Consider the following 22,885-nt stretch of genomic DNA (forward strand, 5'->3'; position numbering starts at 1 on the left):
ATTTGGGTGCTGCCACTAAAGAACCATACTGAATTTTTGGCCACATTTCATTGTGTAAGTCCCAACTATATCTGAGTCTTCAGGCAATGTGTACCAATACAACTGTTCAATAATAAATGCAACAAATTTAACTGGCTGTTTTGTAAACTAAAATGTTGTTGAGGAAAAATAACAGCAAAAGAAGCACTGACCACTGTGCTCACAGCAAGGTGAACCCTTACACAGGTATGTGAGAGAAGTATAAAACACTGTCAAGTTTAGCAGCTGTTGTTGCTTTGCAAGATTATTAAGCAAGAGTTGTTGCTTTGTATTATCCTTAGCATGTCTTCTCTGAATTATTTTCAACAAATATGTGACAGACTTTCTCTTAAAAGGTTATTTTCAACTACATTTCAATAGCCTCCATTCATTTTACCAACCTTCTCTTCTTTACACTTGTGAATTGCTCTTGAAAAGCACAAGCATCCCACTTAAATTATCCAGTAAAGCAAAACTCTGGTAACAGAAGAGCCAATAAGCTTCCAGTTCACAAAGCTGCAGTTAAAGAACTTAAGCTACCTCTTTATTGTAGGTTTACCTCTTTATAGTAGGTTTTGCTCATGAGTAGACACTCCAAATGTTAATGGCTTTCACTATGGGCAGAACATTTAAAATTTGGGTTGTTTACGTACAAGAAGATATAACCTGATAACAAGGCATTCCCTTTAAAAAAACCTAAATTAAGTCCTTTGGGGTAGAGAAGCACACTGTATCAACTCTGCCTCCTTATACACAAGCCTGCTTTCCAATTAAGGAGGAACAAATTAGGTTAAGCATATTAGGCAATAAGCACATTAGATTCGTTTTCTCCCAAGCATGGAATTCAGCAATAATAATGCCAATATTTATCATAGGTTTAAATCACATTTCAGAAAACAAGGTTTCTGGACTGGAAGTATTTCATAGATCACTGTAAGGTAACAAGTCTGCCTCCAGGTAGCTTTAAATGAATTTTGTTGCAATGAAGCTTTCGTTAAAATTTAACAAGGAACTAAATCTTCCAACACTTGTTTCCAGTAGGTAACAAAAACATTTTATTCAAAAGGATGCTTCCTTTTTTGCTTAACATTAATTTGACTGTGGATTAGTTTGTAATATCTGTGACAAGACCTTGGTTACCATCTGGTTAAAACATCTACCCAAACTTTGGGAAAACATCAAGTATTTATTATCACAGAAGATATAAGGCTTCAAGAAGTGAACCCTTTTCTATACTGAGTGAATGCCAGAGGTTTTGGAAAGTATCTTCTTTTCCCAAGAAACCAGAAACAAACATCCAAGCAACAGTACCTTCAGCAACTTTAGAAACAGCCACTGTATCTGGAATTATTCCACTTCCATTAAGTTTGTGACAGCTCAAAATTCTTGGGACTGAACTATTTCTGTGAATAAGACAGGCCCCCATCTCAGTAACCACACTCAGATTTCTGCAAAACACACAGATCCTGACTGGGCTGTAGCATTAGAAAGCAACAAAGTAAGAAAGGAACTACATGTGGGGAAAAACCCTTTGGCGATGCAGTTTCCCTCCTATATAGACTCACATGTGGAAAATGTCCACTTACATTTTACTTCAACAGCCATGTAACAGGGAAGTTCTCATCCATAACAAAAGGAGTCAAAAACCAACCCCAAATGCAACCAGCATGTAATAACAATTTTATTGAATACATTTAGAAAAAAACCTAGAGCTTGAAGACATGAGATTAATTTCTGTAAGTTTTATGAATGTGCAGAATCAAACAGCCATGCGAAAAGTCATCTCCTCTTCAACTGTAATTCAAGACTCTGAAAATGGCAAAATTATTACCACCCTAAAACAGTGTTCCAGACACATAACTCCTTACTTTAAAAAGGATCTTCTTCCTGAACAGAAGTAAAAAAATTTAGTAGCAAATTGGGAAAGACCGATCATTAACAGGTACAGTATTTAATCAATACTCATGCCATGTTTAAAGAATGCAAGCCAAGAATGCATCATTATGTAGAATAGATATATTTTTTCCCAAGGCAAAATTCCTAGTAAAACTAATTCCTAAACTACTGAAATGGTGACTTGATAATGTACACAATCCAGAATACCATCCAATGGAAGATTTTTTTATCAAGTTGTAATCAGTGCCATGTATGACCAAAGAGTCAGAGTAGCTGATCAGCCCTGTGCTTAGCAGTGTATTAACATTTCATATAAATTCCAATTCCTCCAAGAAATGTTGTTACAAATACAAGATCATAGAATTATTAAGATTGAAAAAACCTCTAAGATCACCAACCATCAAGATAGCACCACCACCATGTTCACCATTAAGCCACGTCCTTAAGTGCCATACCCATGTTTTTTTGAACACCTCTGGGCAAGGTGACTATGCTGCTTCCCTGGGCAGCTTGTTCTAATGCCTGACAACCCTTTCCACGAAAATAATTTTTCCTAACATCCAGTCTAATCTGCTCCTGGCACAACTTGAGGCCATTTCCTCTCATCCTATCACTTGTTACCTGGGATGTAACGTTAGGTACGAAATATGCTATGTTAGATAAGAAAATGGACTTATACATGAGGGAAAAGATTACGATTTCTGTCATAAACTTGTATGCCCATGCAATTTTCCATATTATAAAGGGATTGTGAAGGTGAAGTTTTATATGCACCTGGACAGTCAGTTCTGACTCATGTAACATGCCTGTCTACATGTGTAACACATAAACCCATACTGAAACACACTACAGCTCTTAAATACTTAATTTATAAAAATACAGTTAGACTGTATCAACTTAATTTGATAAATACAGCACAACAGCTGAAAGCATGAAAAAAGGATCAATTCAACACTAGGTATTCCTGTTCATACTGGTTTGCAATTTGGTATCATATTAGACAGGTGAAAGCCTGTGATCAAAAATCACATTGCTTACTTGACAAATCTTGCTTTTGGGAAAGCATCAATCATGATTGGCTTAGTACACTACAGCTGGCCTCACCTTCTCTCCACACTTACTAATAAAAGTTACAGCCAAGCCAATAGTCAAGTGAAGTGTCTGCTACCACGATGCATGTCAAGATGCCATTTCATGGAACACCAGGATCAACCCTTGGCGTGTTGAAGCCTGTTTTGACCAACTGCTCAAAACACACGAATTCAGTGAATGATACAGCTCTTGCAGCTTCAGGATAGATGCAGACATATGGTTATAAAAAACTGCTAAGAACTGCTGCAGTTAGACAGTTTATGGCAGTCTAGGTCATCTGAAGGTTCGTCTTTTTATTTTGAAAAGCATCCCAGGCCAGAGAAACTGTGCTGTTATAGCAAAATCTATACTTTCTTGCCTGACCAAAGCTGGGAGTGTTTTTATGGGTTGCTTGTTTGCTTGCTTTTTTAAACAGGTAAGTTTTAAAAGTGGTTGTATTGCCACTGATGGGGAGAGTCATTATAGAACACCTCAAGTACCTTTAGTTTTGTGCTGAAAGTATCAACAACAGAAGAGCAGAGGGAATGACTAAAAAGCAAAAGCAAAACTGGGGACTACTGTGTTTACAGGAGCTTCCTCCCACTTCTGGCCAAGGTGACTAAGCTACCAGCAGAATGTAGCTTGAAAGAGTGTAACAAGCAGTAACAGGATTCCAAAGGTTGGAGTATTCACAGCAGATGGTCCCTTCATCCACATTTCTCTCCATTTAGGGTTTAGTGCACTAAGACAGAAGATGACTTATTTAAAAACAGAAATTCTGCTTTCCCAAGGAATTCCGTTTTCCATGTAGTTCTTTAAAATGGGTTTTACATGATGTAAACCTACTGCACATGAGGATGCAAATTAAGTGAAAATACATTTTCCACATTTTTTAAAGCATATTTAGGATATTTATATATCCATATGGATAGACACATTTGAACTTGCTTGTTAAACAAGAACTTTATCCTGGTGTTTAAGCACTACTAACTTTGCTGTCCAAGTTCAGAGTTCTGCACACACAAACACAGATGGCATGCTAGTAGCTACAGCTATCTAGAATTTTTCATCCACTAATGTTCTCAGAGTCATACTAATAAGTATTCCACTTGTTGGTTCAGAACACATCAAAGAACATCTGTTCATTTTTCAGAGGACCACTTGGCTGGCACATATTTTATAAGCTTATACTCTATCACTTAGCAGTACCTGATATTTTCAAATTTAAATAACAATCTATACAGCAGAACTTAGAGCTGAAATTTTTAAGAAGGGCCCAAGGGAGTATGCAACCATGCTCAAACTAAGTAATCAAGGACAAAGGATCTTAAAATGAAGGTAGAGAAGCACCAAAACAATTTTATATATGTGTACGTATATATATATCACCAGTGTTACTTTCTTGGTGTTCAGTGATGGTTTCTTTGGTAATGTATTTCCTACTGCTTTCATCATGAAGTAGGACTTCAAGTACTGTTAGAGACAGAAATCTGAGCTCAAGTCAAATTATACCTATTGGAAAACATCAAGATACTTAGAAATCCGTATTTCACTTCAGAATGCCTTTACTACAGCCTATGTTTCTCCTGACACTACTCCAGGTCTTCAAAGGCTGGTAGATGAGCATCCATGCATTATAAAATGGACCTCTTTTAACTCCGTTTAAACAAGATCTCTTCTTTACATATACAGGATTAGGCACAATAAATAATGGTGTGCATTTTTTTTTACTTTTATATGAAAACAGCTGCAAGTCAAAATTAAGAAACTATTCCAAGCAGAAGTAGAAAGCAACATTACTCTGTGTGTTGCTGCTTGGGTAAAAAGAAATCTCATTTTCCCAACTATCCTGTTTTCAGTATCACCTTTACTGATGAAGTGAAAAAAACCTAAGGTCTTGATTTCTAATTACAGTCTCTTAAAAAGATACAGTATTCTTTTAAAGTGTTTTGATTCAAAGGTACAATTACAATTTGAGACAGACATTTTAAAGCATGTTGTTTCTCCTAAGATTTGTCCTATATATAACTGCAGTTCTTAGATGACCATCCTCAGAGTCAAGAGATACGCACATCTATGTGAAAATTGTTTTCCAAGACACCTGCAGTGTGTCCTGGCTTCTACTACACATACCCACCTACTTTGAGAAGAGTCATGAGATTTTCAGTGTTGTAGAATAGGACAGACTATACATTCTAAAGGCTGTCAAATATATACAGCACTTTGGTAATTTTACAATAGTTTGCTGTTTGCACACTCTTCACAGCTGAAATGCTAAGTTAGACAGCCATTTCACTGTCCATTTGCTTTTATATTTACCTATTCAAATAGCAAATGTAAAGGAGTAAAAAAAAAAATTCCCTTCTTGCCACCTTTTTAAAAATTTTAACCTGATCTGCTTTGATACATGAAAGACAGTAGGAGTCAGCAAGTACTGAAATCCTTGGAATACCGTTCATTTCATCCCTCTATAGCCAACAGGTATTGAAACAAACCTTCGTTTCAGAATACAAAAGTCTACAAGTGCACAACTTTGTATTTCTGTTTATGTAACCTTTTACTCTAGATGTGGAATTGCATGCTAATCAGTTCAAACTCAGATTTTTCAATCTGCATTACTGTATGCTTCGTAACAGTGTTGAATTTAACACAGCTTACCAAATGCATCCAGTCTAAACAGAACAGCTGAAAAACAAAGACACCCACTGTGAACAGAGAGCACATCTACCGGGATAGTCATTGCATGGCAGGGAAGGTTGCAAGCAAAGGGCAATAGCTGTTTTACTCTAAATTCCCATGGAGACATTGCATCTAGCATAAACATACTCATGGGAGCAAGAGCAAAAATAACTGTAACCCTTTCAAGTTTATACCCCCATTTACTGTGCGTCAAATTTTTTCTAGAAGGGAACAGATGAACTAGCATTAAAAAAAAAAAGGCATCTATATAAAAGTTAAATATTTGATTACAGTAGCAAGTCACCACTTCATCATGGGAAATAAGTTGTATCTTGGAATCGTTATTTATCTGAACTCTCCTGTTTTGGTTCTGTGTTGGATATTGGTAACTCCAGACTTGCCCATAGCAGGGGCTCTGCTTTTCTCATAGTGAGCTCAATCTTTGTAGCAGTCATGTTCACGTAACTCCTCTTTACATCGATCACCTGGAACAGAAAAGGGATTTCACACGTCAATTTAACAGACTGACAGACACTGGGGAATTAAGTTAGGGAGCACCTCATCACTAGATTTCAGTAGATGTTTAGGTAGATGAAGATCCCTCTGGTATCTTGAAAAAGTCAGCTGTTTCCCAAGCTATGGGATATTTATGGCATAAACATATGCCTATGTGTATCTAACATACGTTGGCTAACATATGCAAACAAGGGTTTTCTGCAACACCACTACCATAGTGTTGGGATCAGAAAGGAAGGTGGAAGGACACCTTCTGTACAAGGCAGTGCCCCTTATGATGTCACATTTGATCTCCTGGGTCATTATATTCAGATTTAAATGGAGTTACTCAATGCTATGCAATGGAAATTAATTCAAGAAACAGTAATGAAGAAAACCAAAACATTTTGAAAGAGAAGAAGCTAAAGGCTTATGTTTTGTTTTCCTTCTGGGGTTTTTTGTTTCTTTTTAATAGAAAAAATATTTTTACACTTACTCCCCATAACTTCACACTGCGATGAAACTCCTTTTCTCCTTCAAATACAATATGGATATTTACCTTAACAAGAAAAAAAACGAAAATAAGAAAATTTTATCATGTTAATAAAACATTGGACACCTCCAACATGTTTAAATGGAATATGCCATGTTAGGACTTGGATCCTACAATGACCAAAGTGATAAAATTGTACCTCAGAAATAGAAGATTTATTTTAATAGATTAATAGATTCTGATACAGTTGCAGTCAAACAGTGACCACTGGTAGCTTATAATTTTAGATAAAGAAATCAGAGAAGCATTTTAACACTTATTTATAATATTAGTAGGTGCAAAACAGCATACAATGAAGAATGGTATCAAATTACATCAAGTCAAATACAACTAAATGATGAATCCATAATTATTTATACATACACTGATGCAAACCCATCACGCTTGGGTTTTAATTATGGAAGTAAAATTAAAGATTTTTTTTTTTTTGCATGCTGTATTGCAGCTTTTAAAAAAACCCACACATGAAAGTGCAGATGTCCAAACAGAAGGGAGAAAAAAAGTTATACATACTTGAACAAACACAAATGCCAAGAAAAAGCAGTTACTCAAAAAAGAGTCTTATGCTATCTCTGCCTTGTAAATAAAGCTGAGCAGATTTTCCTAAGTTCAAGTTGCTGATCTTAAGGGAGAGGCTCACCATTGTGCTATTAGCTTCTACGTAGCTCAGATCAGGGACAGAGTTTTTAGCATATACAGAAATTGTCACTTCTCCTCCAGTCTGGTGCCAATCATGCCTGCATGGAACTACTTTTGTACCCTATATAAGGAAAAAGGTACAGGAAAGAAAGACTTAGAATTACATTAGAATATTTTTTACAAGACTAACAGCATAAACGCCCAGGACTGTTTTAATAGCCAATTAGCACAGCTAATAAAGAACTATATTTCATCTTCACAGGAGATTGCAAGACTCCACTTGCAACTCTTTTTACTAAGTATTTCAGTATCTCCTTTTCAAACTACAACAAAAAAACTGTTACTTCAAGAATCAACTTCTTTTCCAAGACTACAACCAGCCAGCAGGTTATAGAAAGGAACTGAAGGAAGAGAAAGAATGCCTCATATTCCTGAAAAAAAGATACTTATTTCCCTCTGTTCTCTGATGCAGAAAAAGTCAACTGTGAAAAAACTCTCAAAATAAAAACAAAAAGCTAAAGTAAAAGACTCCCTTATTGGACAGAAGCCCATTATCTCAATACACAATTAATATACACATGGTTTCTTTAAATGTGGGTAAATTATTTACTCTTTTTCTACACTCTCCTGCTTTAGGCTCATGACTTCAGCTTTTTTTAATCCCTACTTTCTGCACTTGCAAATAATTATTGAACAAAACATAAATCTTCAAAGCAAGCAGCAATTATAGGATTTAAAGGAAGTAAAGGATTTGTGAAGTAATTGCTCTAGAAGGAGGTAACAAAACTACACTTTTTATAATGTACCTTTACTTTCTTCTGTTAAACATTCCTGATGTTTCCAGAGTCAAACCCATTTTGCCTCAGCAACAGACGACATATTTGTAACAAGAACTTTGTGTTCACCTGTATCCATGGTGTGACCAAATAATGTTTTTCAAGTGTTCTAGTACATTACTACATTCTATAATTGTCTTTAAAAAATCAAGTATACCTGTACCACAGACTACTTCACACTCCATTTCTCAGTTTTATTGCTGTGCACAGTATCCTATACATTATGTCAGAGGTAGTGATTGCAATAGCTCAGCTACAGTAATAACTCAATCAAGCTACAAGCTACATTTCAGTATTCAAAATTCAGAATGGCCAGTTACAGAATGCAATCTTAATGCTACTTACTGCATCCTTTTTAGTCCATACGTGTGTTCCTCTTGTGCAGCCTTCTTGAGCTAAAAACGTATTGAAGTCAGAAGTTTTTCTTTTACAACAGCTCCAATACTTCATCCTTGAAAATTTGCAAAGTAATTAACAAATAATATTTAGGACACTATTAACTGTCAACATTTAAGATCTTTCCTTTATGCAGTATTACTGTTACTTTAGTATACCCCCTTTAAGCACTGCCATTTTTGACTGAATAGGGAATACAGAATAAATCAAAGCAACATCAATAAAGAAAGCATGAAAGCGCAACAGGCTAGTTAAAAAACCCTGAAGTTAACTGAATACTAACCCTTCACAGAACACAGGTACAAAAATGGAATTTAGCTGAATACTAACCCTTCATGGAATATAGGTACACCAGAATGGTATATACATACTTCTTCTGTGCTGTGTGGTCCTTCGTATGTCTGGTGGGACAAAGCATTTAAAGTGTATTATTGTTACAGGATTTGGAGCAAGGAAAAAAATAAAACAACAAAAACCAGAAATAATGACCAAAGTATTACAAAGCTTGTGGGTAAATAATCTAGATCTAATGGCTTGTCCCAGCTTTTCAAAGTAACCATTCAACCTTCCTTCACAGAAGGTTCTCTGGCACTGCTAAGAAGCTGTACTTTGACTTAGTTCAATGGCACACATCGATGGTGACACCATCTATGCTCATAAAGGTCACTGCACATCCTCATAGATTTCTGTCTTTAAAATACTCTGAGGATTCAGAGAAAACACGGACTTAACTTGAAAATAAATTAAATTCATAATTCATAAAACATGTGAATTCTCAAAAGAAAGTAAAATAAGCAATATACAACTTAGCCACTGAATATCAGGTCAGTTCTTCCCAAGATAAAGACTGCCAAAGTTCTCCTCCCACCAGAGCTTCAGTAGATAATGCAAAATCTGTCAGGTAAAATAGCTATTTAAATCTTACTGTCCCATTTTGCACAACACAAATGTGTCATTGTACCTTTCACTTTAAATTACTATGTAATATAATGACTAATTTTGGTGCTAGAAGTGTTAAAACACTGACTTTATAAATTTTCTTGCATTAACTGTTAGGATCTGTAGATGCTTCTATCTACACACAGATTAACAAGAGCAACTCAAGTGTTATCAATAAGCCATCTCTCACCAATATATTATATTTAATATGTTAAGTTAAAATATATTAGTACCATGTATTTGACAAGCTTGCTAATCAGATGTTCCTGACAGGTTTTAAAAAAAAAAAAACAGACTTAGACTTTCTGCACACAACTCACATTTATCCATACTAAAGTGTATTATCAAATGTGCATTTGTAAAACCCAATGGACCTTGTGTCTTTTCCAAATAAACTTGCAGCACATAAAAAACCAAAACTGCTCACTTAATAGCTGACCAGCTGGATTTAGAGTACAACTGAACCACTTACTTTTGAACAGCCTGCATTTTTACATGCCGTCCCAATCTTGATTTCATCACTGTCTTCGTCTGAAAATAGAGTATTATGAAAGTAGCAAATGAATTGTATAATCTACTGAACACTTTGCTTTTATTAAGAACTAAAATAAGCCAAGGAGGAGATTAGAGAAACCTCCCTCTTCAAGCTTCTATTTTCTGCCTGACACTGAGATCTGCCAGAGAGCTACAAAGAAACATTCAAAAAGCTGTATTACCTATACATCAAATTCTAGGCTCTATATCTTTGCACATTTTAAGTGGGGTAAATAAAAAAAGATGAAGAGGATCATTACAATCACTGGGGAAGTGAACAATCATTCATCTTGTTCAGTTTTAAAACTAAGAATGTAAAAGGCTTCAACTGCTGTCTATAAATACACACAAGGAAATAATTTGGATACCATGGAGAAAGAAGAGCTAAATTAGTTTGGCACAAGAACAAAAGAGCATAAAATAGCCATAAGCGTAGGTTGAAGTTATAAAGTTTCTTAAGGGGCAGTGTAGCTCTGGAACCAAATTCCAAATAAAATGTGGGAAGAAGAAATAGAAAAACAGACAAGGGGGAACCAACTAGTCTTTGGAGGAATTTCACCAATTTATGAAGGCTTTATATGATACTGTCCCTGCAGTAATAGGGAGTAAATTTCATTTCTTGGTAAGTCTTGTCAGTCATATATCCAGAAATGGATGTTCCAATTATATCCATTATAACCAGGAAATCTCAGAAAAGACACAGTTCAAATAATGCTAAGGACAATGTACTGCTCCTGACAACGAAGCATCCATGTTATCCACATTCGAAGTTCAACCATCATTCCCTGGACTGCAAGGTATTTCCCAGATTATTAAGAAAAAGAACAACTACAGGAAACTATCACTTCAGAAATCACAAGATTAGCATTTCATTTATTTGTGTGACACTTAGCATCACAAACCTACTTAATCTCTCTGCCTCCTTACCTTTTCTCCCTTCATTTTCTGATGACAGTTTCAGTTTATCGAGAGCTTGTTTCAAGGAAGCTGACACTTTCAGCTGCAAATTTGTCATTGGCTCATCTGGGCTAAAAAAGTCCATGTATTAGTGTCAACCTACTTTATGAAAAAGAATTAATAGAAGACAAAGTAGTAACTTTTAATCTTCCTACAAGGCTCTTCCTTTCAAACCTGCCTTCAACAAACAAACTATATTTGTAAATGCCAATCCTTAGTGTTTATGAAAAAACAGACCAGAAACTTAGAAGGCAGTCTTGGCTTTCAACTGAAAATCCTAAACACTACAAAAAAATATAGCAGAGATACTAAGGCATCTAAATACAAAATTACTTTTATTACTGTTTAAAACACCTAACACAGCTTCTAGTGGCATTTTAAGCTATGAGGTTATAGAGTCCAATTTTTGCTTCTTGTGGATCTAAGTGCTGAAAGATCAAGTATCATAACCAGAATTCTTTTCTTATATTTTGAAGCTTAAGATAACATCATCACTGCTACCAAAACCAAGGCCCTCTAAGGTTAATTTCAGAATTTCTACACTATATGAAATGTATAAAACTAAATAACCAAGCAAGATTTATATTGGCCAACTAACTACAAATATGGGAAAGTTTCATATACTGTACCTTGGCCTCTTAATTGTTTCCAATGGTTTTGGTGCCTGAATTATGTGTTCTTGAAATTTAGGTTTCAGTTCAGCTAGCTCCTTTCGTTCAGAGGTAGTTTTGACTTCTGGTTTAACAGGCTCAGGAGGTTTCTCGCTGTTATGGAGACCCTTTGTACAGCCCTATTGTGGAAAGCGTATTTTATTGATATATATAAATAGTTCATGTGCATTAACAATTAACAAAAACTGCAACAAATTTTCTTGACTCATTTCTTCAGCTCCATCTCCTCCTTTAGCCCATTCTAAACACTGGCTGCAAAGGAAACCCTACCACTAAAGTGGAAAATACTCTCATTTTGGATATAAGTTAAAGAAACATGCATACTTTCTGTAGTCAAGCAAAGCAGCAATAAATATTAACCATTCTTCTTTATTAGCAAGCAGCTCTATCAAAACATATTTTGATAATTTTAACAATTAAAGCTTGAAAATGAGCCTTGACTGCAGCATTATATGAAGAAAAATAGAGCATGTAAAAATTAAGACAGTTTTAACATAAGTAGGCTAATTGGAAACATGTAAGCACATGCAGCATTTAATATTAATCACTGTCACTTGAGAAGTATAAAAATTGTAAATAATCGTGAGTACATACCACAATGCTTAAGAAGTCAGAAAAGTCTGTTGTTCTCCTCTTACAACACGACCAGCCCTATAAATATTTTGGAATAGAAACAACACAGGCATGACTACCAGACTTGACAACAGCTTAAAAAAAGCAAAATATTTATTATATTCCTTTAAAAGATATGACAGATCAAGATTAGCAATTGTTTTCTTCCCTTCTGTGGACAATATTATCATCTGCATCTTTAAAAGCCAGAGAAATCTTCTCGTTTGCTTACGCTGCCTTAATCAGAAAGTTCAGTAAATGTGAGGCAATATTTCCATGACAAGTTAGGTGCCAATTCTGTACAACAGAAAACAGAAATGTTACTTCATCTCATAAAGTAACATGTAAGCAAAACAAACAAATACTACACCTGAGACCAGGCTCACCTGTGGCCCAAAGCACAGGCCCTCTTCCAAAAACGATAGGGATTTTTTTTTTTTTTCTTGAGCACCACCCAAATGTTTCAATTGCTTATTTCCCACCAACAGAGCTGGATATGTGCATTGCACAGCTATCCAACTACATCAATCAAGAGCACTTTTTATTATATAAACCAGAAATTCAATTTTAGAGCAAATTGCCTTGCCACTGTGAATAATATATCTTAGAACTCAAAGAACCTTATTAGAGGCAACAGTTTGACTAATGTGCCACCGCTTTCAAAGCTTAAGTGGCGCAATACAATGGATTTTAGGTAGGTGGTTCTGAAATACCCTCAAAATATTAACCATTTCCACAACTGAGGAGGCAAAAGGTTCATCCTGCCCACCTAGATTATCTAGAACTTATAGCAGAAAGAAAACTGTTTATTTGCAATTAGGATAGTTTTTTTAGTTAGGTCAAAAGGAATGATAAGGAGAAGAGGGAAAGTGGTACTTGTCTATAAACAGTGAATATTAAAGAGAAAGAGAGAGTAAACGTAAGTTTTTGAGCTAGCTGTATAATTTCTTTCTTTATAATTACATAGAAGTGTTTTGTACTGTGCTGTGAGTACAACTATAGTGTTGTACAAAAAAAATTACCATAGTCTAAGCAACAGTACAGTATTTGATCAAAAAGTATTTGTCCCAATTCGTCAGTGGTATACGATGGTGAATATACTGCAATATAAACAACAGCTCACAGCAAACACACTGCCCAGAACAAATGCAGAAGCTTTCACAAGGACAAAAGACACTACATTGGTTGGGATGCGCTTCCAGTAGAAGTAGTTCCTAAGTACCAAGAAAAAAAATACAACACACCCCTCAAAGCTCAGCTAAACAGCAGTTTAGTGTCCCAAGAAAAGTCACTTAGGCTACATCGATACTAATTAAGTGCCAGGCTCCATTTCTGGACACCAGATTTCTGACTATGCACAATTAAATTATTAGAATGATTTCCAGTACTGTTTCAGCAGTTGTGTCTCAAATGATTCCCTGTAAGCACATTGTATGCATCCAGTAGATCCTGAAGAGAGAAAACAGTTTAGCACAGAACCAAGGATGCACTGTGCAGCTGGCTGAAGCACTGCAGACTTGTCACAGGTATATTTAATTCATCAGTGAAGATGGAGCCCAAGAATCCTGGACAGCTGCATAAGAGGCATGGGTGACCAATTCCAATTTAACCAACATCTTCATTTGGCTGATTAAATGAACGTGACTGTTTTTTACAGCAGACAAATGTCACATACCTATTAGTGCCCTGGCCACCTTAGACCACAAGCAGCTGCTCTGAATTCCAAGCAGGTTAATTAACTGAAAGAGTATGAAACCTCTCAATGGCACCATAGTCCTATTTAGAGGACCTAATTAAACTGCTGAGAGACCTAAAGTCAGTCAATCAACAGGAAACAAGTCATCTAGACCTGCATGGAATTTAGACCATATGAGTGGAGTTTTTAATTTCTTTTTCAGGAAATGAGTAACTCTGCTTTTCTAATTTCATGGGGTTGCTCATGATAGGCTGAACATCAGTTTTTCAACACTGAAAAATCTAGAAATAAAAAGATGAAAAAACAAAAAGATAATACTTAAAAGAATAGTTGCATACTTACTTTGAGAGCATCATGAAAAACGGGCACACCTGGATGGTATGTGCATGAACCTAGAAGATAATGATTATTATTAATATTAAGGCATACCAAGAATCTTTATTCATATGTTTACAAACCTAGCAAAAATGTCACATTTACAATTCATGTATGCCATGAGCTGCCCCACTTCCCCAGGTGCACATCATTACTCAGAAAAATCCAAATTCCCCAAAAAACAGCTGAGTGCATATAATAAACATAAACAATCATGTCTTCTTTCTTCTTAAGTATTATACAACACAAACTAGAAAGCAGGTATCTAAGACAAACTACTCCTTCCACGTGGAGAAAGTAAACTTTCTATGGACCATCCCCAGCCTTCATCAGTAATCAGGCCTTACTGGCAATTTTGCAGAAGTAAGAAGGTGACCTTATAGCTACCTGACACACAGAAAATACTTGTTTACGGCTTCAAATACATCTATCCGAACCTGATCAGAGCTTTCTATCAAGAAGTATTCTGTTAAAAAAGTCTCCTAATGCAAGTCACGACTTCATGATTTTAACCGCCATTACCTTGTTATTTTTTCAATGTTTGAAGTATCCTAAGCCACCTAAGGACTTTAACCCAAAGGTTAGTCTTCCACATGCATAATTTTGACATGTCAATACTATTTATTACTAACAGATTCTGTACAAACACAACACTGCAACGCGACCTCCATTAATGAAAGTGTTTGCATTCACAGATGTTTATCAGCATTACACAGCTGTTCTCTTTTACTTGTATTCCTTTCACATGATAAAACTGCTCTGATTATAAAACTACTCACTGACATTTACTACATGAATAGTATTTTACTGACTTGACTCTAAACACTATATTCTAGCCTTTGAAGTAAAATTAGGAACATTTAAAATTAAAAGTGACACAAACAGTAACAATTCACATAATAGGAAGGAAAACAAAAAAGTGATAAATAACTTTATTAGCAATCTGCCTACAGATACTTAATAGGCAAAAACCCAACCCAAACTTGGTTGTTCTCAGCTTTTTTATAAATACATAGATTTTCAAAGAAATCTTGTACTGTATAATTTTCTTTTATTTTATATTCAGTGCCTAAGTCTAAAGTACTAATACAATCTGAGGGACATCAGTTCCCACTTTAACTCAAAATGCACGTATTTTGGGACATGAGTCCTTCAGCAAGACTTACAAATATATCTATAAACCTCTATCAATTCCTTCAGTTTCAGGATGACAAGCTAATGCTGGTAAAACTCACAGGAAAATTAAAAACGAAAAAAATGGTTACTTTTCATAGGGGCCTTCATTGTTAAATCAAATAAAAATAAAAGCAGACTATTCTTTTCTAAAAGTATGTCATTAGAAGCATCATGAGAGTAAAAATAAACCCTGTTTTGTAGCAAAGATTATTTCTGAGTCAGAGGACTTAAATGAGTATTTGTAATTCTTCACAAGCACTTTTCACTAGAGATGCTGTTAATAACAGCAACCGTTCTAGAGACCAGAACCACCTCACAATCAGCTAACCCTGGCGTGGCTGCACTCCAGCTCACGGCAGACACAGACAAGCGCCTGCTCATCCATCTGGCCAAGGGCAATCTTTTTTCCTCGCTCCCTGGAGCCTGCTCTGCAGCAGGTCCATCCTGGAGCAAATGACAGCCCACTTGGCTGCTGCCTCCTGACGGCCCTGCGTGCTCTAGGAAAGAAAATGCCAGGACAAGGAGCTCTGCAGTGCCACAGCAGAGCCAGCGGGATGTGTCCCCTGAGCGGTCTGATCATTGTCCCTGCAAAAGGACAGTAAAACACCAGCTCGTCTGCACTCATAGAGTCCAACAGCTCTTGTCTGACACGATGGAGCCCTTCTCACACTAGGTAGGGAAAACCGGGAAATTAGGATACAAGCAGATAAAATCATATTCTAGTTCTGATTTGTATGAGATCAGATTGCTGCAGCCTTTGGTTGCTGTTCTACATTTTCACTGAAAAAAACCCCAACAAAACAAATTACGTCTCCACTGCTGTAATACCGCTCCTTTACCAGGAAGACCAAAGTATTTCAAAGCCATTTTCTCTAACCCTCCGATAATTTTGGAGACACGAGTACCACAATTTTTCAGGTTTTTGTTTGTTCTGGAGCTTTTTTGGTGTCAATTTCATAGCCAAACTGATCCTATCGTGCACACACTTCTATCTCCTTACTGCTACATCCTTAAAGCACTTTATTAGTCGTTTCATTAAGGGTCAAAGTAGAAATTTGTAGAGGTCACCCAAATGCAAAACCTGGTTCTCTGTAGGTATCTGTGAATAATTACACTTACCTTCAGAACTGCTTAGTCTAGGACACAGTGATTCCACTACATGTACCAGCCACTTACTGAAACCAATTTCATGTCATGAAATTGTTCCAAGCACCAGACAGTCTGCATATGGCCATGCCAACCCGACCTAGTTCACTACAGCTTGATCACAAATCATAAAGAAGTTTTACTTTTATAATGAGTACAGGTCACAAAATCCTAACAGAATTTCTTTTTTCTTTTTTTTTTAAGCAATAAATACCCTTCTCTGCTTTGCCATTTGGCGCAAGGAGGTGTAGGGGATAGGGGTGGAAGAGATCACTATGTAAGCATTCCACAACTATGCCCACTTCTGCTGTTACTCGCATTATTAAGTCCTACTCAATATGTTGCCCCTCTATGCAAAAACATGTAGCTTAGAAAAATAAGCACTCTTTATTGCCCCGGTTCTAAACCACGGAAAATGCACAGGCTAGAACATGTTAATATTTCTAACCCTGGGGGTTACTAAAAATTAAATTAACGCAAAGAGGGCATTCTAGAAATCCAACCAACAGAGTTACTTTACGAACCAGGTGAGGGCGAGCTTTCTGGAAACTCAGATCACCCTTGAGCAGCCTCTGTGGAATTATCAAACCCCAAACGACAGAGCTTTTAATACGTTTCACCCAGCACACACAGGAGAAGCACTGCAAGCGCTCAAGGCGCTTGGAAAAGCAGACATACGCGTGCCCTTCAGACACATTTAATTACGTGGTGTAAGTGCACACACTTGAACTAAAAAAAAAATAACAAAACCAAAGCAAACAACCAAGCTAAAAAGCAAAAAAGCCGCTGGTAACTGCCATGAATGCAACACCCACAGAGGCCCTGAGCAGAGAAGCCAGTGTCGGCCCTGCGAACCTCCGGCACCCATGACAGCGCTGTGCGGTGCCGGGCCAGCGCCGGCCCCACACGCGAGTCCCGGGGTGACAGCCCGGCAGCCCCCAGCCCCGGGCGGGACGGGCTCACACCGCCCCGCAGGCCGCCCCCCGCCCCGGCCCCTCCGCCGCTCTCACCCTCCGTGTTGTTCTCGGGGTCGAAGCGCTGCCCGCAGCCCCGGTTGTAACACAGCAGAGACATGGCTGCGGCACCTCCTGCCCCGCCACCCGGGACTGCCGAGCCCGGCGGAAGGAAGAGGGAAGGAAGGCAGGGAGGCAGGAAGCCGGGCCGCAGCACCGGGGGCGGGGCAGCTCCCGCGGCGGAAAGAGCCGGCCGGAGCCTTCCGGAATCTTCACGAAGCTTCGGGGCACGGCGAGAGCGGGCGGGCGGCCGCGCAGGCGCGGGGTGAGGCGGTGGAGCCGCCGGGTGCCTGGGCCCGGTAGTGGTGCTGCCGCTGTGGGGGAATGGTCGGCCTCGGCAGAACTTCTGGCGGGTTTTTTTTTCCTTTTTTTTTTTTTTTTCTTTTTCTTCCTTTCCTCTTTTATTTTTTTTTCCTTGCGCATGAGTTTGTTTTGAAATCAGTGCTTGTGCGTATGTCTTACATGGCTGTCTTGTCTGCACTGAAGCACAGATACCAGCGTCAGAAACGTACTGTGGAAAGCACTAATTTGTGTTAGTGTTTTCTTAGTTCCCTTAAAGTTTGCCTGGCTGTTCCTGACAGCTGGCCAACTTATATACCCTGTGTAGTATGCATTATAGAGGTTGTATTTAAAATCACAGAATGGTTTGCAGTGGAAGGGACCTTCAAGGCCATGTAGTTCCAGCCTCACTAGACCACGGCGCTCCAAGCCCCATCCAACCTGGCCTTGAACACCTCCAGGGATGGGGCATCCACTGTCCCAGTGCCTCACCACCCTCACAGTGAAGAATGTTTTCCTACTACTGAGTCTAAAACTTTCAGTTTGAAGCCATTCCTTCTCTTGTCACAACATGCATTTCTAAATACATAACTACAGGCCATCTGCATTTGAGTCTGCAATTGCAAACTGATTCCTCCTAGTTAAACATCTTCTGTCCAGCTTTTAAAATAGAATTGCCTAGGTGTTCGTACATCATATGACAAATCCTGAAGCATGCATGCATAGAATGAACAAAATAAAGTGCTTCTTAAAAGGGAGTTTCAGGATGCAAAAAGAATAATCAAGAGACTGCTTCCCATGTAGCCCTGAACTTCTGCAAACTTGTGAGTTGATGCTTGATGTCTGCTGGGATCTTTTTATGTGTGTCTCACATAAAGATACACATTTGAGCCATTGAATATTGAGTGTTTCCTCCTGATCTGCCATTCCCATTGAGGCCTGTTGTAATTTAAAGCAGAAAAAACTTCTAGTCTCTTGCTATTTACTGGAAGCATTTTAATGTATAAAAATACAAGTGGTAATAAGAGTTTGGAAAGAAAAGGGAGATGTAAGAAAGTTTCTATATAAAAGCATTTAATTGTTTCTTTTTGTTACATGCTTTATAAGTAGAAGATGGACAGAAATGTTGCATATAGGTGTATGCATGTCATTACCATAAGGTGAAGAATTGTTATTAAAACATAAAATTCATCTGTTTCCCTGTCAATGAAAGTGCCACATGAAAATAAAATGCGATTTATATCCATAAAATAAGTTTCTTGGTATTTCTGTGAGCGTGGTCGCATTTCAGCCATAGCGTGCAAGCATACATCCGTTTTAGAAGGCGCTAACATTTTGTTGGCTTTGTGCAATGCAAAAAAAGTTATGCTTCTGCAGAGGCAGCACCAAATTCTGTTGAAAGACTATTTTTTTAAAATTCAAGAGGAGTTATTTTAGCAGTGTGGTATTTACTGGATTAAACAGTAGCATTCCTATGACATTAGTAATGGAGTTTGGTTCTAACACTTAGAGGAGACTTGTGAAAAGAAAAAATACAGTCCATGTGTTCCCAAAAAGTATCATGTGTATATTCCCCACCTAATTGCTATCTCACTGATATGGAGACATGCCTTTATATCTTCCAGACAGAAATCAAAAAAGTATTTGCTTCATAATTCAAAATTCTACAGCGTATGGCATTAAAAAAAAGTTATCTGAAAACTCAGTTTGTTGTTAATTTTAACACACAGCCAGGTCTCTGACAGTTACTAATCTGTATCCATTGTCTGTGTATGTGATGTTCAATATAATTAAGTTTTTTGTTCCATAGAACACTATAGAAGCAAATAATGGTTTGTAATCAGCTCTTGAAATTGAATGTATTCAGCCTGCACAAAAACATGACAAATTGACAGTACATAATCCTCATCTCACAGAAGTCTGCACAGCTTCAAAAAGGCATTTTCTGTGCTTGATAGGAAGGCATGAGAGGCTTTCAACCCAGTTTTGGAAAGGTAGAAATTAACTTGTTCAAATAAGATTTAGATAATCATCTTGTGGGCATGATAGACTTAAATCTAATTTATTCCTTTATATTTTGTGTAGAAACCTTTCATTTGAGATTCAGAGTGATAAGAAATAGTGGTCTAATGGATGATCACTGAGTTTTGGTTGTCTTGAACTTAAAACATGAAAAGTACATAGATAATTTTTTATGTGTTTGTCCTTTATTGCAGTTTCAAAGTCTTCCACAGTATTGGAATCCAGAGTGTTAGACAAACTTTTATGGTGCCTCTAGTGATTGGTATTAGGTGTTATAAGACATCTTATCTGAGAAATAGTGAAAGATTTGTGAGTGTACACTTTTTATTTTAATTACATCTGCTCTATTTTTCTCATGTCAGAAATTTTACGTTAAAAAATTTTGGAAGCAGTATTCTACCTTGAACAGACATGACACAGGAGAATGTACACACTGGATTTTAGGTATTTATTACAGCAGAGGGGTTTATATCCCTTTATCTCCCCCCTCCCGTTTTTGTCTTTTTTTCTTTTTTCTTTTTTTTTCTTTTCTTTTTTCTGTTTTTGTGTTTATTTTATTATTTATTTGTTTGGTTTTTTGGTGTTTTGTTTTTTTTTTTTCACAGAGCTAATTTCTGTTCAAAGATTTCCTTGAACAAAGCCATACTGAATTTCTGCCAGTTAAAAGTCATTCCATCTCATCCATGGTTAATGGGACTTAGGTGCATTTCCAAGCATTGGAAACGGCGTTGTTTCCTTGTAGAACTGGAATCTGTTTCAGCTCACTTCTCAAAATGCAGAATCTTTGCTTGCCAGTTTGTTGGGTGAGGAGTCTTTCATCTTGGAGTCTTCAAATCAAGACATTGTTCGTGCAGAAATGCTGAACATGGGATTGCAAAAAAGCTCCAAACTAAACCAGATTTCAGTAAGTCTGAAGGAGGGTGAGGAGAAGGTTTTCAAGACTCAAGCTTCAGGCTAGAGCTGTTGTGTCACACCAGAATATTTTTGTTTCTAATTAGAGGCAGAGGGCATTTTGGGCTCCCTCAACTTCCTTGGAACAGAGAGGGCGTCCTTGAAATTTAAATGGATTCTAAGAACTCATTTAAAATCAAGACAGGTAGCTCTGTTTCAGATCTGAAAATATCAAAATGTAAAATAATTAAACAAATCCTTCCTCTAGGAAGCTTAGCAGACGTTTAAAATACAAACGTAAGTCCTTGTAAAGCTAAAATCCAGAAGTCTGAGAGTTTGCAAGATGCTGTCCTGTTCAACTGAATATGTTCAGATTTGATGGGCAAAGCATCTTAAAATGTCGCACCTCATGGAGGAGCAGAGCAAGTGACTTTTTGGGAGAGAACACTTTTCTCCCCCTTCCATGATTTTTTAAATGCCAGGTTTTCCCAGGAGGTAAGAAAGATTAAACAGCATCCGCTTCTAATAATCCACCAGAGTGCTTGCTGCTAAAGCATGACCTGAATTTAAGTAGATGCTTCATTAAGGCTCACCACCTCCTTTGATATCAGACTTTAGCACAGGCTTGCTGTGCGATTGTTGGAATTCATTTAAGGCAGAATTTTCAAAGGTAATTTTCTAAGTAATCTGTGTGCCTGCAATATCTAGAAAACATTATAATATTTTAAGCAGCTTTCAGAAGTCTGCTTTCAGGTGCTGCTAAGAAGACTGGAAATTTCGTTACTGAGTTCAATATGTTGATGCTTCCCCATTTAAATTTTTCTGTGCCTTTGACCTTGCTGCAGAAAGTAAAACCTGTTTGATGCAATATGTAGAAACAATCTCCAGAGTGCTGCTTTGTCATAACTTGTAGTGATGCATGTTTTATAATGACCTTTTTCATCTCTCCTGCAGCTGAAACAAGATTGAAATACTACACAATCTGTGAATTATTAAACATAAATGCTAAGTTGAAATTTAAAGAATTCAACTCCAGATGACAGAAAATAGAAAGATAATTTGTGTAGCTACATAGAGCACACTAATGCTGTGACCCAAAGCAATTCAAACACAAAGTTGATGGATTACAGGAATACTGGTGGGAGAAGAGCTGAAACTGAATATGCCATCCAGAGGGACTTAGTAGACTTGAGAGGTGGGCCTGCGTAAACCTTACAAAGTTCAACAAGGCAAAGTGCAAGGTCCTGCACATGGATCAGGGCAATCCCAAGCAAAAGTCCAGTATGAGTAGAGAATGGAATAAGAGCAGCTCTGAAGACTTGGGTGTGTTGGTGGATAAGAAGCTCAACACAACCTTGCAATGTGCACTCCCAGCCCTGAAAGTCTGGGCTGGGCTGCATCCAAAGCAGCGTGGCCAGCAGGGCGAGTGAGGGGATTCTGCCCCTCTGTTCCACTCTGATGAGACCTCACCTGCTGTGTTCAGCTCTGGAGCCCCAGCAAAAGAAAGATGTTGGCTTGTTGGAGCTGTTGCAGAGGAGAGCCATGAAGATGCCAGAGGGCTGGAACACCTCTTTTGTGAAGACAGGCTGAGAGAGCTGGGGTTGTTCAGCCAGGAGAAGGGAAAGCTGCAGGGAGACCTTAGAGCATCCTTCCAGTACGCAAGCAGGGCTGCAAGATACATGGAGAGGGGACTTTCCACACAGACATGTAGTGATGGGACAAGGCATAATGGCTTTAAACTGAAAGAAGTCAGGTTTAGATTAGGTATTAGGGAGTTCTTTACTGTAAGGGTGGTGAGGCACTGGAACAGGTTGCTCAGAGAATGGAAATGTTCGAGTCCAGGTTGGGCAAGTTGGATAGGGCTTTGAGCAACTTAGTCCAAGTTGAGCAACAATATCCAGTGGTATTAGTGGATAGCATCACTTCCCATGGCAGGGGGTTTGGAACTTGGTGCTGTTTAGGGTTCCTCATCCAGCTTAATGGTTCTATGA

The 22,885-nt window shown here is 37.7% G+C and overlaps 1 protein-coding gene across 1 annotated transcript; it reads right to left on the minus strand.

Annotated features, from left to right (window-relative positions):
* Positions 1 to 1,675: 1,675 nt before the first annotated feature.
* CHORDC1 (cysteine and histidine rich domain containing 1) lies at positions 1,676 to 17,919 on the minus strand. The gene is made up of 11 exons (XM_014877536.2): positions 17,700 to 17,919; positions 14,335 to 14,384; positions 12,279 to 12,335; positions 11,643 to 11,803; positions 10,984 to 11,084; positions 9,995 to 10,053; positions 8,914 to 8,984; positions 8,533 to 8,638; positions 7,353 to 7,472; positions 6,656 to 6,718; positions 1,676 to 6,149 (listed from the first exon to the last, which is right to left on the minus strand). The coding sequence occupies exons 1-11, from the start codon at positions 17,761 to 17,763 to the stop codon at positions 6,006 to 6,008; spliced, it is 996 nt and encodes a 331-aa protein (XP_014733022.1). The 5' UTR covers positions 17,764 to 17,919; the 3' UTR covers positions 1,676 to 6,005.
* Between the last annotated feature and the right edge of the window lie 4,966 nt (positions 17,920 to 22,885).

The sequence above is a fragment of the Sturnus vulgaris genome, chromosome 2, assembly GCF_052056855.1.
Source record: "Sturnus vulgaris isolate bStuVul1 chromosome 2, bStuVul1.hap1, whole genome shotgun sequence".
Lineage (NCBI taxonomy): Eukaryota > Metazoa > Chordata > Aves > Passeriformes > Sturnidae > Sturnus > Sturnus vulgaris.